This window comes from Galleria mellonella, unplaced genomic scaffold (genome assembly GCF_026898425.1).
Source record: "Galleria mellonella isolate WM207_F2 unplaced genomic scaffold, CSIRO_AGI_GalMel_v1 utg40, whole genome shotgun sequence".
Taxonomy (NCBI): domain Eukaryota; kingdom Metazoa; phylum Arthropoda; class Insecta; order Lepidoptera; family Pyralidae; genus Galleria; species Galleria mellonella.
Window position 1 is genome coordinate 3,652,979 of NW_026442094.1, and position 17,787 is coordinate 3,670,765.

A 17,787-nucleotide genomic window follows, 5' to 3' on the forward strand; every position below is an offset into this window, starting at 1 on the left:
TACAATTACATTTCCTTAACTAGTTATAATAGCTACAAGTAAATCGCTCCAAATTTGTCGGTGCGCGGGCGTTCCTCATTTCATTCCGAACTTTCATAATCTATATTTCAGTAGGGTTGCCACTGTCTCTTAGTAAGTGATAAACTATACAATTTACATGTGGAGGAAAACGTGTTACAAATCCCTATTTATTTGTATGTGAAAATGTGTGACTTTTTGTTTGGAAGTCAGTAATCTCAAAATTCACTTCGTGCACGGGTTGCCTATTCCAAATCTATGGGTGGGACAGGGATTGTTAGTAATGTAAACACTAATCCCCATTGATAGTTCATGAAAACCATAGTGTTTAATATCCACGAATTCGCCTAGATGGACCAACTGATTTGACTTCATACTCATTATTCATTCTATACTGGTGCTCCATCATTATATATCGTTAGCATAAATGAAAGCACCATTTTATCTTCATTTGTTAAAAAATAAAACCCAAAATACTTTCTATAATTATAGAAAAGTCAATCGTGGCAGCATTTTATTGAATTTTTTATATCTCTATATTTTTTTCGTCTCAACATCGTTTCAAATTTGAATAAAATAAAAAAAAAACAGGAACCTATACATGTAAAAGTTATTTAGGACTAACGTTTGGAGGTAACCCTAGATAGATGCCCAGTGAAAGCTCTTCGTGGGTGGACGTAGATCACAGAATATGACTACCATGTTGCCATGTTAACGTGCACATAGGATGAAATTGGCTTTGGGCGATTTAGCTGTGTCCTGTTATTTATCCATCTGCTTTGACTTCAAAGTGATGTAAACTATTAAATATATCTATATTCATTAGCTTATATCACTTACATACTTATTGTTTTAATCTAGTTTTTACTCATAACTTCGTTCGTATGATTGAGATAATTTGATTGAATGGTATAAGAAGTAGCGTATGGTATTCTCCTTGGGTTTGGATGTCGTAAGGGAATTAAAAGGTCGAAGGATGGGCAGCAGTGTCCCTCTTTAAACATCACCAAAGCCTAACTGCGGTTGTCAACCTGCTAGCCATGCGAGGCAACTATTAGTAAACCCCCCTTATAGGGAGGGAAAAAGGGATTGTTAGCAATGAAGTTTGACAGCCCCATTGCTAGCAATATGCCCTATTAGTTCGACCTCCACGTGGTTCCCTCTGGAAACCATCGTGAACAATTCTTGTTGAATTCGTCACGATGGGCTAACTGACCTGCTTCATCCTCACCTATCATCCTTCACTGGTGCCCCGCCGGTGTATACCGATAGCGCGGGTGGGGTTACCATTCCATTATCCCCATTAAACCCGCCTTATAGGGGAGGCCTGTGTCCAGCAGTGGACAGTTCACGGCTGATATAATAATAATAGCTTTCTGCTTCTCAAGTAGTACGTGTATACTAAATTTCTAGACTGTTGATGATAGTTGAGCTATTAAGACGTTAAGAGGTAACTGACAATCAGAGCCTTAATAGTATAATTATCATTATTATATCAGCCGTTTATTGTCTGTTGTTTATAATATAGTATAATATTAGTAAAGTTTCAATCCGATATTGGACAACTTATATATTTATTTATTATTTCTTTATTGATCACATTACATTTTAATATTTGGTACAAAAGGCGAACTTAATGCTTTGCAGTATTCTCTCCCAGTCAATCTTTTTCCCGTGGGTGTCGTAAGAGGCGTCTAAGGGAGGACGAAGGATGGGCAGCAGCGGTCCTCTTAAAACATCTCTAAAGCCTAACTACAGTTGCCAATCCGTCTGCCAAGCGTGGTTACTACTGGCAAAACCCCCCAAGGGGGAGGCTTATGTTCAGCAGTGGATAGTTAAAGGCTGATAATAATATGATGATTTACTTTTAGGTAAAGTGAGTTTAATTGCTTATTTGTTTGTGTGAAAAATTATTGACTGATACCTAATTTGAAGGCCCGCATGATGTTGGCTATGTATTCGTAACGTCATCAAATATCTAGCTAGAAACTAACGCTAGACCAGTGAAGGAAACAAGCATTAATACTATCCATTGCAAACTGATCTTGTGCAAGTTTGTGAATTGAACAGGCATGCAAAATAACAGTTTAGATGTAATTTACGTTTGATTGCAACGTTTTGTGTCTATAGTATAGGCAGATATAAACTAAAGGCAAAAATATAAACGACGACAAATTATAGGTAATTGATGGTAATGATAAAATGACAGTTTGCAATATTTAATGTTGGAAAATTTGGTACTTATCTGTATTTTAAGATATTTAAAAATAGAGTAGTTTCAAAAAAAGAGGAAGTTTTTTTTATTTGCTCGTTTTTTTTTTATTGTTACGTGATATCATCACTAATTAAAAATGATTTTAATGATTACTACTTTAATTTCTTTTGTGTGTCCTACCGCTTGTAGTCGTATAACAGATATTGTACTGAGAAATTGTTTGAAATTATGGCTTTAGCCACCTTTTATCGTCGCTTCGCTCGCCATATACAGGGAATTCATTCTCACATGCTTGAATCTGAATGCTCATGTACTCGTACAGTGCGGTTTCAAAGGAATTTTCTCAGGCTGTGTAATAAGAGGACTCAGATGGTATTCTTCTGTATCCTGTAAATTCACGCCATATCCCACCCTTCAAACCGAAACACAGCCATGCAAACACAACTGCTTCACGGTAGAAACACGAATGGGATAGAGGTACCCAAGCAATTGACTTTTGTACAAAGTCTCCCTCTGGTATTGAATTATCTAGCTATTTTTTTTCCGGATGTTTGTGTTTTTGAGAAAAATCGTAACAATGTTGAGTTTTGTGGTCGTATTATTGCTGTTCGCAATCATATTGAAATTTTGTGTTTTGAGTATTATGTACTTCAACCGACTTCAATAAAGTGGAGGTGTGGTTAGACTGTATTTTTTATGTGTATACTATGCCATGTGATATTTTTTCAATTAAATGAAAATGAATTTTATTCTTTGTTTATCTCATATTATTTTTTTCAATATTGAAGTCTGTTTCCAACCGACGATGAAAAAAGACAGAAATTCTCAATTCGGTGGTATTTTTCTTTAATCGAACATAATCTAAGGGATGCCTATTACTATGTGTAATTTTGCACTCTTGTTATATACTTAAGTATGACGCCACACCCAACGTCTGGGAAATGCACTTGCACAATACCTGCATATGGAGTTGCAACATGTTAAATGCTTGAAATATTTGATCGTATCGTATATATACGTAGATAGATAAATAAATAAATATATACGGACAAAGTTTCATCAATATTCATAGTTTTAAATATCAATTTAAAAATATTAAAGTTGACAACGGGGCTTGACAGTATTGAATAAACTTTAAAATGTTCCTCAATAAAAGTGGACTTTAGTTTTAAGACTTTAAAGAATTTAATATTTATATAAATATTAAATTCTTGCCGTGTGGTCCCGGGATAGAATGGGCCACCCCTTCCTTTTCCGTGGGTGTCGTAAGAGACGACTAAGGGAACTTAATGGTTGAGGGATGGGCAGCAGCGTCCTTTTTAATAGATCACCAAAGCCTAACTTCGGTTGCCAACCCGCCTGCCAAGTGTGGTAACTATTGGCAAAACCTCCCTTTATGGGGAAATTCTATGTTTAGCAGTTGACAGTTGATGACTGATATTACGATGATAATAAATATATTCTATAATGGTATCGAGCAATGTTGTGTTCGACCCATGTTTTTTAGGTAAAAATACTCAGATTTATTGTTAGACCTGGGGGATGTGCATTGGTGTGTTAATACCGGCGCATCCCCCGAATGGTAGGGTGAGCGCGCCATCCACCCTATCTTGAGAGAGGAGACCTGCTCTTACCATCAGGGGGCGGGTCGCTGCCGTCGGAGATGTGGTGAGTGCGAAAGCGAATAATAATATGGCACCTAGAGGAGAGGTCTGGTTTTTGGTGGGTACACCCCCACCTTACGGGGGGATTCCCACAGTATCCATTCACCTCCCACAAGGTGTATGGGTCTGCATAAAGCATTTTCCAGACGATAAAAAAAAGTTTTATTGTTAAAACATTCATTTAAAAGCATGATAATTTAGATTATATTAATATAATGTTAAGCGTATTACAAAATGTCTATTATTATTAATTATATATGTAATGAAAATAAATGAGTAAAATAAAAAAAATACAAGTGATTTATTAAAATAGTTTTATTTAAATATTTACAATTATTATTCTTATAATTATTCTTAAATAAATATCTACGCTAAGATTTAAAAAAGGTTTCAACTGGCCAAGCAATTTGGACAGTACAATGATTGTTATTTGACCGTTTCGTAAAATATAAATAACAAGTATTGATTGTTCCATTACCGATAGAATTTATATGTACTTTATCAGTCATTATAACGTACCTATTATTATTAATGTATAACAAAATTAGAATCCATAAAATGTGATTAATTAGGACACATATACGTACCACAGTATAAAAAACTTATAGTCGTTCAACGAACATGTAGACATGTTCAAACATTAAACAATTAATTAATTATACATTAATTAATTAATTATGTTAAACATTGGTTTGTCTAGAGACAAACCAATGTTTATTTATTTTTTGATAAATAAACAGACAGATCCCCCTAATGGAAGGTGGTAAATTGTCCCGAACTATCATGTAATCATTCAGGATTTGTGTCAAAGGCGTTGAATCTTTATTTGTTTTTATACTGTGTACATGCTTTGCAAGTGCGTCGTACAAATATAATATCTCGTATGAAATATGTATGCGTGGCCAATACCAAACGCAAGCACTAATGAATTCTTACATTTAAAAAAAAATAAATTAGTATTAGTAACCTGTATGTACCTTATAATAAATCACTTTTTTAAATTACACAATTCAAGAAAAAGAATAATATCTGAAGAATTAAAATTACTCTTTAACAAAGAAATCGTCTGTAAGGGGCACGTGACTGATCTGATCGTATGTGAACGTGTCGAAGAATCTCTGAGTGACATTCATGGCGTAATCTATAGCGTAATTCAAAATAGGTTCACCGAACTCGTTCGCAAATAGCTGAGAGTCTCTGTTGAGAACTTGAAGAATGTTGGCACCTGGGGATTACAAATAAATACAATTAATTTATTTAAAAGTTGTCGGAAAGAAAATAATATAAGATTCACATTAGGGGTGCTACCATGAAACGAAATTCCGAACATTCGGACTCAATTTCGTGTTTTCGTTCATACCGAAATCGGACCAGTAAATAGAGCTTAACTTTTGTTGGTCATAAATTCTACCATAAAATCCATAGGAACGATATTTTAACATTCTTAATATTTTTAAACTGTACGTTTTATGTAATATTAATATAAAATTTTTGTTTTGTACTGCTCCGAAATTTCGAAAAACATTTCATGGTAGGACTCTCTGGAACTATCAGTGCTCGTTATATAATGAAACAGTTGTTTAATTTGATAATAAAATTTATTTGCGACCATTGTTAATCGATTACAAAAAAGGAAAAGGTTGTATTTTAGACTGTAATTTTTTTTTAAAGGAACCCTAAATGTAGTATAGAAAAAAGGATAAACTTCAGTTTAGTTTAAATTTTATAAAAGGAACCAATCCCCTATAACTACATAATCATCATCTAAAACCAAAGTTTAATTGGTAGCTCATCTTTATTTGTGGCTATTTTTTTATACGTAACTACCATTATGTTACCGAGCATAGAAAAGAATAAAATCCCATTTGGTGTAAATCTTATAAAAAACATAATAAATTTGCCAAAATTGTAATTCAATTAAACGAAAGCAGGAAACAATTATAGTACAAGAATGTTGTCGTTCATTTTTCATTTGTATCAAGTTTTATTAAAAAGCCGTATCTGCAGAAGTTAGCAGCAAGTGGCTAAATGAGGATCGATACTATATTATCTCTTAAATTGGAGCAAACAATACACATTTTAGTTTATTGAAATCGATTGAGGTGTTTTGGAGGTTAGTGTGGCTGAATTGTGACATGGGATTTTTATATATTAAGATACAAATGTATTTCAGCGCATTGAGATCGTAGAAAGGGGAATAATAGGAACTATTTTTGTATACCAATTGTTAAAACATTTACAGAAATTTCATTTCAAAAATCTTACTAAAGTTATAACATCAGTATTTAATATTTGGAACATTGGATGTTTTTGTTGTATATGGGACGAAGATGCATGATGTAAATTTGACAGATGTCCAAAAAGAAACTATGCTTTGTCTGTGGTAAAGATTATTCATTACTCTGTTTTGTGGGTGATTTTAGAATAATGTTAATTTATATCTTTTTTTTTACAATAAATCTAACCTAAAAAATGAGTAATTGACTTCTGTTTTGTATACAACAATATGTCTATAATATATTATGATGAGAATAATTTATTTATTGTTTTGGAATTTAGAGTTAGTAGTTGCTACTAACTTAAACTAATGAAAAAAAAATGATTTCTTTCATAGAGTAATAATAGCATAAAAACAAATTAGTCACGATTTTTCTTAGATCATTTGTTAATTATAATTCAGATTTCTGTTAAAATTGTCGTAATGTCATAATATTGTGTTAAATTAATTAATATTTTATAAATAAGAAATGATAAATATTGTTCTTGAATACTAATAAACAATTTATGATATTGTAGATTTGAAGTAAGAATTTATATCCCAATTTAACACAGGATACTTTACATACGGATCTTCGCGGGCAAACCAGCGCGAAACTACTAGTATAAAATATGTTAGGCACTGTAACTGAATATATTGCAACACAAAGTACAAACAAGTGTTTATGATATCTGCTTAGACATCCTTTCAGGAAATATATTTCATTTGGCTGGTAAGCTTACAACTAACTAAAATATATTGAATACTATCAATAACAAATTTGGCACTGTGATATCTAAACTACAGTTTGGTAAGCTGCCAAGAGCCATGTTGTTGCAGCAGTGAGGAAGATATTACGTATGAAATATTTCATAAATACAGTGTGAAATTTCATATGAAATGCAAAATCATTAGTCGGCCCTGCTACTTGCAGTTGGATTGCATTAGTGAAAAATGCAGCAAGATCGGATTTATTCGTGACTAGCTTTTTGACCAAAAATTTCGGAATTCAATTTCAATTCAATTTATTCATAAACAATAATAATATAATAATAATACAAAATTGTGTTAAATATGATTATGATACATTTTAGGATTCATATGAATTTCTTACATATCTCCCATGTACAGATATCGTCTAGTTTCAAATTTATTATATTAGTAGTAAGATTCATCCGCTGTACTTGGATAACAGTCGGTGTTTTGTAAAGAGTGAGCAACTTTATTGGTCATAAAAATCCATAATTCATACTTCATTTTTAATAGAATAATATAACAAGTATGATGTGTAATACCATATATATAAAATATAAAAAGGGCGAGGGATGGGCAACAGCGTCCCTCTTAAAACATCTCTAAAGGCCTAACTGCGGTTGCAAACCCGACTGCCAAGCGTGACAAGTGCTGGCAAAACTCCCCTTATGAGGAAGGCTTATGTCCAGCGGTGGACAGTTAATGGCTGAAGTAACAAAATGATATTAAATAGTAGCGAATGAATAACATTGATTTTTCACAGGTGAAATCACCAATTATTTCCATGCCTAGAAGAAATGTATCGAGCGCACGAAATACCGATACGGTTTACATACTATAGAGTGATTTACAAAATAACGTTGCGTACTAGTTAGTCATGCTCTAATAGAATCAGATCTTTACTAATATTATATACTAGTTGTTTCTCCAGACTTCTGTTTAGTATATAAGCTAAAGACTTTATAATCGAAACGAAGAACAGTTACATTTTCGCCTTATTATTATGTATCTATAATGTTTATAGTAATGATATTCAGAGAAGGAATAAATCCCACATCGATTTCTATGACAAAAAAATACATTTGTTTTGTCGCAGAGATGGGTCATATACCATGGGACACATATTATTAAGTTTATTCCTATCTTAGAATATCTATAGAAATATAATATTACTATAAGATTTTTAACAACTTACATTAATTAGGATGTTATATTAGATTTTTAAGATAACACATTAGTGTCATAATGTATAATATTAAAAAAAAAAACAAATAATATAAAATAAACAGAAAAGGTAATAAAACCAATTTAGGCAAATGCTATTAACAAATCCAATCCAAAAGTTGCAGTTAGGAGAAAAGTGGTATAGTGTACAAAAATGTAAATTTATCAAACGATTAAGTACATGGGTTTAAGATTAATTTTCAGTGGGTTTGGCTCCTTAAAAAGGCCCATACTTATGTGCTCTCAGAGATGTCTTATTATGATGTTCATAGTTAAAAACTATTTTTGTTACTTGGAATGGGTATCAGACAATTCTAGGATGGGCTTGGTTCTTCTTGTTACACGGGCTGGACACCGGACAATTCTAGGGTGGGCATGGCCCTCCCGGCCCCTCTTAAATACGCCTACGATTAAGTATCAAAATATTTTGCAATCCTTTTGTCAACGATGGCCGTTACAGTCGTGAGCACACATATATTCAATTGTCAAAGTCGGATGTAGCCAAATGTAGACATTATATTTTACTGGGTCATAATAATTTGCCGGCATACTTACTGATTTCAGGGTTGCCCCTAATGAGGTTGGTCAAGTTCATCTTGAGGTCCGTGCCATAATCCGCTTTGTATTTATACGAGTTGATTTTGTAGTGACCTTCGCCATCTTTGTTTTTCACCACCTTCTCTTCAACTTCGAGTCTGATGTGTTGGTTCCCTGAAAATTTATCTTAAGTTAGTTAGACTTAAGTTAGATTGGATACAGATTAATGCGTATAAACAATACAAATGTCAATCTGTTTTATGTAGATATTAACGATTTATCGACAAATTTAATTATGAATTTAGCTCGAAAGGAAGAGATGACATGCTTCAATAGGTAAAACAGCAAGCAACTAGGGTTGTCAAAAACTATCAAAAAGAATAATATATCTATTTAGTGTGTCAATTATAAGATTGGCAAAATCCTTCTTATGGGAAAAGCCTTTGTTCAGCAGTAGATTGTTAACAGACAGCCGTTATAAAAAAAATAATAAAAAAATATTTAGGTTTTGGCTAGAAAAAGACAAAATACCTCAAGAGTTAATATGGGTTTAATTGACGTTTGTGTTTTTTATATAAATAAGTAGTGGAACACATGACACTTACAGATTTTAATTTTGGCAGCACCCTCGGTGTCTAGATTGAAGAGTAGCAGCCTGCCTCGCAAGCTGTATAGTCCACGGATAGTGAAGTTACAGTGCATGTCGAACACGAAAGTACGCGTTTCCCGACGAGACCTGAGTAGGATAACTGATAAATAACAAATGGTCATGTGAAAATACCACATTTTTTAAAGGAACTACTACAATTCGGGAGAGTGTCGCCATCTGGTGAAAAGAATTACTAAGTTGCCTTTTTTACACACAAAGACTTCTGATGTGGTTTACTGGACACCCGCTTTATGTGGTCCTTACAAAGTACGATGCAAGTAATTAATTTTAAATGATCTAAGCATGAATCCTATAAATTCAGATGTTTAGACTGAAACTGTATCTTAGGATTTTCGGGCCGCAGTTAAACGTAGTTCAACTGAGCTATCTCAGATTTTAGAATGATAAACAAGTTGACGGCGCACCTAATAGAAAATGGAAACCGTCACTTATTTGAACACATGAACAATATTTATCACAAACATAATAAAACACATGCTCTAGGTTCTCATACGAAGGACTAAGGTGTTACGCCCCTGTACCCTACAATGTCCTTGACATATTCTCCCTTCGAACCGAATTATTGCATTCACAAAAGGATGTATATGAGTGCAAATTTTACCCAGTCTATTTATTCTTGAGATATGAATACAGCCTCATTTGAAAGATTGGAGACTCGTAACATCATAACCACATGATTTGCTATTACCCGAGCTAGACTTTATGCGCGTTTCGTAATTGGAGTCAGTAGACGCTGGGGAATTACTCAATTAATGTAATGAATATGTCACTCAATCGGTTTAGCTTAAGTAGTATTCTAGTCTTATAAATTAAATGTTACTTATAATAGAAATATGAAAGGTCAGACATTTGAAATTTTGTTACTTCTATCACCATCTGAATATAAATGACAACTTGTATTTATAGGTTTGTCCTGGTCCGTTTCTAATTAACGTAGCAATCTGTTCCAGATTTGCACGAGTATAATTTATTACAAGATATTGATTTTATCTATTTATCATCATCATCATTTTTGCTTGTATCTATGTTGCTGGATATAGTTCATTTTCAATGCCTTCTATTATGTGCGATCCTTTGCTATTCGTATCCATCCAATTTTAACATATCCAATCTATTTATACAAAAAAATAATTAAGATATGCTTGTATTTATAATACTTGTACAAATCTTACGTAAAAAATAAATAAAGAAACTCGTATCAAAATGGTAGCGTACATTAGATGAAGAAAACGGAGAAGCAGACAGTCAGATCCAACAATCATTATTCTCTCAATCAATAATTTATTTTGTCTTACATAGGTAACACCGAGTATTAAAAAGTTAGATGGCCCTAAATTTCTGGCCCATCACCTAAAACAGTAGACAAATAAGGAAATATCTATATTTACATAATTTCAAACACAACTATGTTAGATGTCAGGGTAAATATGCCGGTAAAATATTAATGAACAATAAAATTATTGACATAAAACAGTTACAGGGTTTGAGGTCACGTTTCTGACATCACAGTCGACTTAAGATTGAATGGGTACATACATAAACATGTATATTTGAGTTGACACACGTATTGTGTTTAGAAATATGCGTTGGAAAAGTTAACAAGTGACAATTCAATGTACTAGTGCCACGTGCCGTGCTCATAATTACACTAATAGCATGCATAAACTAGGAATATTAAGAGTCAAAGCTGTTAGACTAACAGTCTAGTCCTACTCAGGTCCTAGTTAGTTTTTAAAGAAATTACTAGGTTATCCTTAAATCATAGCCTAGTGCTGCGAATTTGCCATTTCGTATTTTGTCAAAACTATAATACCTACTAACTTCTACCCTGATTGAAGATAAAGTTGGGAGTTTAGTACGATAGTACGCTGACTGGATAGACTACACCACAAAATGCAAATAATAATAATCAGGGGGAAGACATTGTTAGCAATGGAGACAAGTGGATCTACCGACAGCAATAAAGGGTATACTCAGGTTGACTACCAACCGCTGTAAACATATCATTGGAAATCAACGTCATCGTCACTTTTAATGTTTCAAGTTAATGTCAAACACAGTAATAAAAAAAAAAAAAACTTTTATTAGAGAATAGGAGTAGATTACTTTTACTCGTAAATAAAGGCACTAAAAAATCTGTTTCTTAAATTGACCCGACCGAGAATAGAAACCGAGATTTTACTAAGTCCCATAAAAAATAGTTTAATTATTTCCAATGATAGTCTCTAGATCATTATCTCATATCCTGCACATAAGATTTGAGGGTTAAATCATTTTTAACGCATCAATTTTGTAATTAACTATGTACTTTAAGAAATCTAACAGCGATTTTATTGATCAGTAATCATTTTATTGATTGAGGATTCAGTCGGCGATTTAATTCCCTTATTTCGGAATAATTGAAGCCGTTTTTAAGTTAAATTCGTTTTGTCTATTCTCTATTAATTAATAAGATGGGACAGGATATATTATTTATTTATTGCTATACAAATTATGTTATAGTATTTTTTTATTTTATTATTAAAAAAAGAAGTGTTTTTCACTAATTTATTTATTCATAACAAAATATAGTGTATTATATTTTATAAATAAATTAATATTTTTATGTAACTTAGAATGGCAAACATAAATAATATTAACCTTACTACTATACTAAAATTCTAACTAGACGTTATCTGTACATGAGAGATATTTAAGAAAAAATAATTTTAATAATAGTTTAATAAGACTTTAAGATTCTGTAGCAATAATTTTTAGAAATATTGCTCGTTCGTCTAATCAATTGATTTTCTCACTACTAAATACACGCGTACAAAGTAGCAGGTAAAAAGATAGTTACAAAATAAAAGAATATAAACATTTAAAATAAAAGTTTGAGCAACAGCACTTGCTCAACAACAAAGAACTTGCTTTTAAATGTTCTCCACCGTTCTTTTTACCTAGCTGCTCGTCCCGATTTTGCACTGGTATATTATAATAGAAGAAAATGAGACTAAATCTTCTCTTTACAGTTACTGTCTTCTGTCTTACACACTCACTTACATTTTTAAGTGGAGATATTTTAACTCGAAACTTTTCACTTTTTCGCACCATTTTTAAAATATTTTCTGTCATACAAACTTTGTCCTGATATTTACAAACACAAGAAAAATAAAATTAGCTAAATAAGTTTAGCTGTTCTAAAATGATGCACTTACATACATTCGGTAATTGATTTTCGTTTGCACAGATTTAAAAGAATTTGGTTTTATGGTACTAAATAAAATGTTGTAAGAACATATGACACTTTATTTGGGCCACATATACATATATGAGCATAGTCCTAACAGTTTAGCAACCTAGGTGACGTAGAATGGAATCTTTAGATTTCTAGGTAAATCCACAAGGTGATATTCAAATCATTAGCATCCTTTTATGGAGAGTTCTGTTAGTGAAGTTATATTTTTTAAAAAATTATATATTTTCTTTAAAAATTTAGGTCCAAAAATAACAAAAAAATTGACGTTTTTTTGCTTTATGTTTTTTCATGTAATTTTAAATACACCTGTTTACTAATCTATCCCATCTTGTGCAGTAATGTGTGCTCACCCTCTTAGTTGGTTTTTATTATTATTTACTAGCTGTTTTCCATGGCTTTGTTTACCCGTACCAAACTTCATTCGAAGCTGTTCACAAACTTTCACATTTTTAATAATAGAAGGATAGTAATATAGTGAATGAATTTGAGAATACTTACGAGACTTTATTTGGCACGCACGACCCTAGTCCTGATAACTTGGCGTTGTGGAATGTCATCTTCAGATTTCCAGGTAACTCAATACTGATGTTCCTGTCCATATATAAAGGATCCAGTGGCGGTATATCAGCTTCAGGAATGCCTTTGACAACCCCAGGGATTGCATCCAGTGTGGCTTTGGTGAAGCATTCGTCGCTGAGCTCTGAGCACGGGTGGATATAGTCCGCTGAAACATTTTGATAAAATATGACTAAACTAAATCTTATGTAATTGTCCTAAGGCTTAGTTTGATTAATATTATAACTATTGGATGATTAGAATTTGGAAACTAGCCTAATGTACCTCCTAGGGGGGAAAGGGATTGTTACTAATGAGGTCGAATAGCTCCAATAGCTAGCAATAGATCCTCTCAGTTCGACCTCCACGCGGTTCCCCCTGAAAACCATCATGGTTAATTCTTGTCGAATTCATCATGGTGGGCCAACTGACCTGCATTCATTCTCACCTATCATCTTCCACTGGTGCCTCGTCGGTGTATACCGATAACGCGGGCGGAGTTACCATTCCATTTTCATCTATTAAAAAAAATTACCTCCTACTTTAGGTCTTAGTCCTATAGTAGAAATACACGAGTGTAATTACGTAGCCGGTACAATTTATATACATTGCGATGGTCATAATGTAGTGACTATAGACGGTTACCACTTTTCGTCAGATTATTTAGTAGCTAGCTTTAATTGTTTGTGATTTGCAATACAAAATAATTAAATTGAAAAAGCTAAATTTCGATTTGATCTACCTAAAATAACCGATACATATAAATGATAAATATGTTGACAAACGCTTAGAAAATTAACAGAAACAGCATTATAATAGGTGGCATTTTTCCTTTTATCTATCAATAAATGACTTTTGTAAGACCAAGATAAGTAGTTTAATAGTGACACACTTAGGTTTTATGTAAACTGAGGTACTTGCGGCGTAGACGTAGAGATAAATCGCTAGGTCTGTGGTTATTATTTTGTAATATTTCTTAAATTACATATTTGAAAATATATATTAGATAATATACGAATTTTTAGAGAGTAGAAACAGAGGAGTTTAAGTGAAATAATTTCTCAATTTTACTGTATTTGATTATTAAAAAAAATACTTACGTAAAGGTACCAATTGGAGACTACATTGAATTGTTGCACAAAACACAAATGCTATAAATGTACTTGTATAGTAGGACATTTTAAATTATTGTATATTAACACGATATGCCGCGCTGTCTGGTGCAAGCAATGTTAGTTTTGCGAATGGCGTTAACACAGCGCCTAACAGATATTTAATTTTAAGCATTCATTAAGCAAGCTCTCAAGGATTTAGTGTGCGTTTTCATAATATCGACGAATTGGCTTAGGCACAGCAAATTATTCGATTGATGTGAATGGAAATAAACTTCTTATTCTTCTTTTAAATATATAAGCGACGGTTACTATTTTCCATCAGCTGGGCCGTCAGCTTGGTTGCCATTCTGAGCTGTCCAAAAAAACTTAGATTAACAATTTGTTCTTTAATGTATGAAGGAGGAGTGGTAACACTACCTGCATTTATGCTGATAGATAAAGTCAGTTGGTTTATAGTATAGAATTAACTAGAAATTAATCACGATGTTTTCTAGAGGAATTCACATTAATGTTGGCACGATAGAAAGTGGAGTATCAATTACTAACAATTTCATCTTCACTAATCTTAAGTTAAAATAGTTTATGCAGTTCACTCACTTACACTTCTAGGGAGGCCGGGCTCTTAATCTTGCAAGTAATTTATGCAAATATAAAGGGTAATAGGTGAGAAATAATATATGAAGTAATATACTGCAATTATAGGCATGTAAAACCTTAACTACTTTATGATTGGAAACGTAATATATCTAATTAATATTATTATTATATTTTGTTAAATACGATAGAAAGTTTAGAAATTTGTAAAACATCTTTGATTTTACAGCAGGAGAAAATTCGACTAGTAATATCTGATTATACTAATAATAGTAATGAATGTTAATAGTTACACGTTTATTGTGTCGGCGTGAATGAAACTCGGGCTTAAGTCTATTGGCTTTACTTACAATGTACAATTTATATTTGCTAGTACAGAACTTTATTACGAAACTATAAGTGGCATTATTAACCCTATTGTCATCATGTCGGTGACACTTAATAGGATTAGCAATATCACATACAAAGTTCTCGACCATAACCGGCATAGATGTGACATTGACGTTAGATATGATTATAGTATTGCTACATCTAGTATCTGACCTACTACCTAGAAACACTATTGAGGCCATTGGATTCAGTGTTAATAATTTCCAGGTATTACTCCATGCTTTCCTAATATCGAAAAGTCTGCAGTTTAGGTGTTTGAGAATATCTTCAAATTCTGCTGAGAAGAGATGCGAAGATATGATGTGCTTGTTACCAGAGATTATAAGATAATATTTTATTTTGTTGCTTGTAATATACCTTACCGACTAAGGGAGGACGAGGGATAGGCAGCAGCATCCCTCTTAAAACATCTCTAAAGCCTGACTGCGGTTGCCAATCCGCTTGCCAAGTGTGGCAACTACTGGCAAAACCCTTCAAAGGGCGGCTTATGTTCAGCAGTGGACAGTTAAAGGCTGCGATGATGATGATAATAATTATTTATTTTTTTATTTATTTCATCAAGTGGATGAGCTTTACAGTCTTCCAATACGCTCACCCTGGATATATCTTATCAAGTACACCTTTACGTAGCCGATTCTGAAAACTCCATACTTTATTCGTGATTGGTTGATTCCGTGCGCGATTCACTACGATGGACTAACTGACCTAACTTCATCCCCATCATTTAATCCTCCTTTGAATTCTCGCAATAAGCAGAAACGGCTCTCATCTATCGTTATTCGTTAAAAAAAACATTACTCTAAGAGTGGCGGCTTCTGGTGATTGTGCTTTTAAAGTGATAAGAGTATCAATAAACTTTTGTACAATTCTGAAAAGAACTTCACACGGTGGTCAACAAGCGAGGTAAATGTGACAAAAGCGGACAGTAACTATTGTCGCAGTGTCGCTAAATTGGACGTTTTGTGAGCGATAAAAAGTTGCCAACAATCGAACAAAATGTCAGCCGTCATTGTTGATGTCCAATGATCTGATAAATGAATTTGCAATTTCGAATCATCAATTCAATGGATTTATTTATAAAAATACAAATCAAATGACTAAAGTACATAAGAATATTTTTGTTTTTACACAATTGCCGTGGGATTGACCATGATACATTATAAATTTTGTGATTCGTGGGATCCTATTTTATTACGCGAGTACAATGTAAATTCATTATATGCCAGTTTGAGGATCTTGCTTTGTATATGTTCGTAGGCGTTTTGGAGTTTAACTGTTTGAAATTATGTTGTTTGTCTATTGGTTGTGAATTAAGTTTTTATTTTTAAGTATTTTTAAGTGCATGAAAAGGTCAGGTCAGTTGGGCCATCGTAATAAATTCACTAACAATTTACAACAATGATTTTCGAACGCGTGCAAGTCGGACTCTCCTTCCCTCTACTAACAATCCTCTCACCCCTATTGTTATTATGTAAATTAATCTGTAAAGTAGTTATAAATGTAGACTAATACTGTTGTCACGGAATAAATTCCTATAATTACGATTTTGGTTTGATTCGTGAGATGTGGTAGTGAAATTACAGGGCATGGAAGCATAACGTCTTTAAGAATAGTAACGCGAGAGGGATTTTTTATGAGTGAAAATGGAATTGTAACCCATATATGTTAATGGTGTACAATAGCGGGGCAATGTGAGATGACACAATGATGATGAAGTCTGGCTGTGTTTCTGTTTGAAGGGTGGGATATGACAGTGAATTTACAGGGTACAGAGGAATAACACCTGATTTCTCAGGAATTGCAACGCATGGGGGGTATCATGAGCGAAATAGTATACTCTGTTATGTCCATGGTAATGCTCATGTCTATAGGCGACGTTTACCACTTTCTATCAGGTGGGCCTTCAGCTTGTTTGCCATTCTAAGTTCCATAAAAAAAACGATGAGTCAGGTCATTTGGCCCATCGTGGAGAATTCACACAAATTACTTTTTTTTTATATCACAATGGTGGCAAATACAGCCCGTCTGAGTCCGTCTGATGGTAAAAGGACGCCTGTAATACTAGGGGTGTCACGTGTGTGTTGCCGACCCTGAAGAAACCTTAATATACCACATAACTACGATGGTTTCCAGATATGGGGCCACATAGAGGGTCGACTTGTCAGAGTATATTGCTAGCAATGGGAATAAACATACCCATTACTAATAATTCCTTCCTCCTTACGCAAGAGGGGTCGGTACCAGAGGCATATTCTGTGACATCCATGGTTATGTCCATAGGTGACGATTAACACTTTATAGCTTGTTTGTTTGTCATTCTAGTTATCACAAAAATACCTTTGTAACCTACAAACAGAGGTAGTATGTACGCCCACTACTGGGTGAGGACGCTCTTAAAAAAATAGAAGCATTAATAAATTATCTCTAATTGTGTACTTTTGTTTCTTTTTAGTGATCTGTTAAAACTAATTGGCTTTACATAGTTACATGTAGTTAGGCGTACAGTACAGTGGAAGGGATGGGCCAGCCGGCCGCGTAATCGACCGTGAAACTACTT

General features: G+C 33.3%; 1 protein-coding gene across 1 annotated transcript; it reads right to left on the bottom strand.

Moving 5' to 3' along the window:
• Nucleotides 1-4,194: 4,194 nt before the first annotated feature.
• On the bottom strand, nucleotides 4,195-14,392 carry LOC113520425 (uncharacterized). The gene is made up of 5 exons (XM_026905755.3): nucleotides 14,232-14,392; nucleotides 13,075-13,300; nucleotides 9,274-9,404; nucleotides 8,687-8,842; nucleotides 4,195-5,122 (listed from the first exon to the last, which is right to left on the bottom strand). Exons 1-5 carry the CDS (start codon nucleotides 14,308-14,310, stop codon nucleotides 4,941-4,943), a joined length of 774 nt encoding a protein of 257 aa, XP_026761556.1. The 5' UTR covers nucleotides 14,311-14,392; the 3' UTR covers nucleotides 4,195-4,940.
• Nucleotides 14,393-17,787: the final 3,395 nt, after the last annotated feature.

Excerpts from the sequence above, each read along its gene's own strand:
- LOC113520425 (XM_026905755.3), bottom strand. The coding sequence starts at position 14,310 with ATGTCCTACTATACAAGTACATTTATAGCATTTGTGTTTTGTGCAACA. Across the intron at positions 9,405-13,074 it reads TGCGTGCCAAATAAAGTCTC|GTCTCGTCGGGAAACGCGTA; the intron begins GTAAGTATTCTC and ends TATCCTACTCAG. Across the intron at positions 8,843-9,273 it reads TGCTGCCAAAATTAAAATCT|GGAACCAACACATCAGACTC; the intron begins GTAAGTGTCATG and ends ATAAATTTTCAG.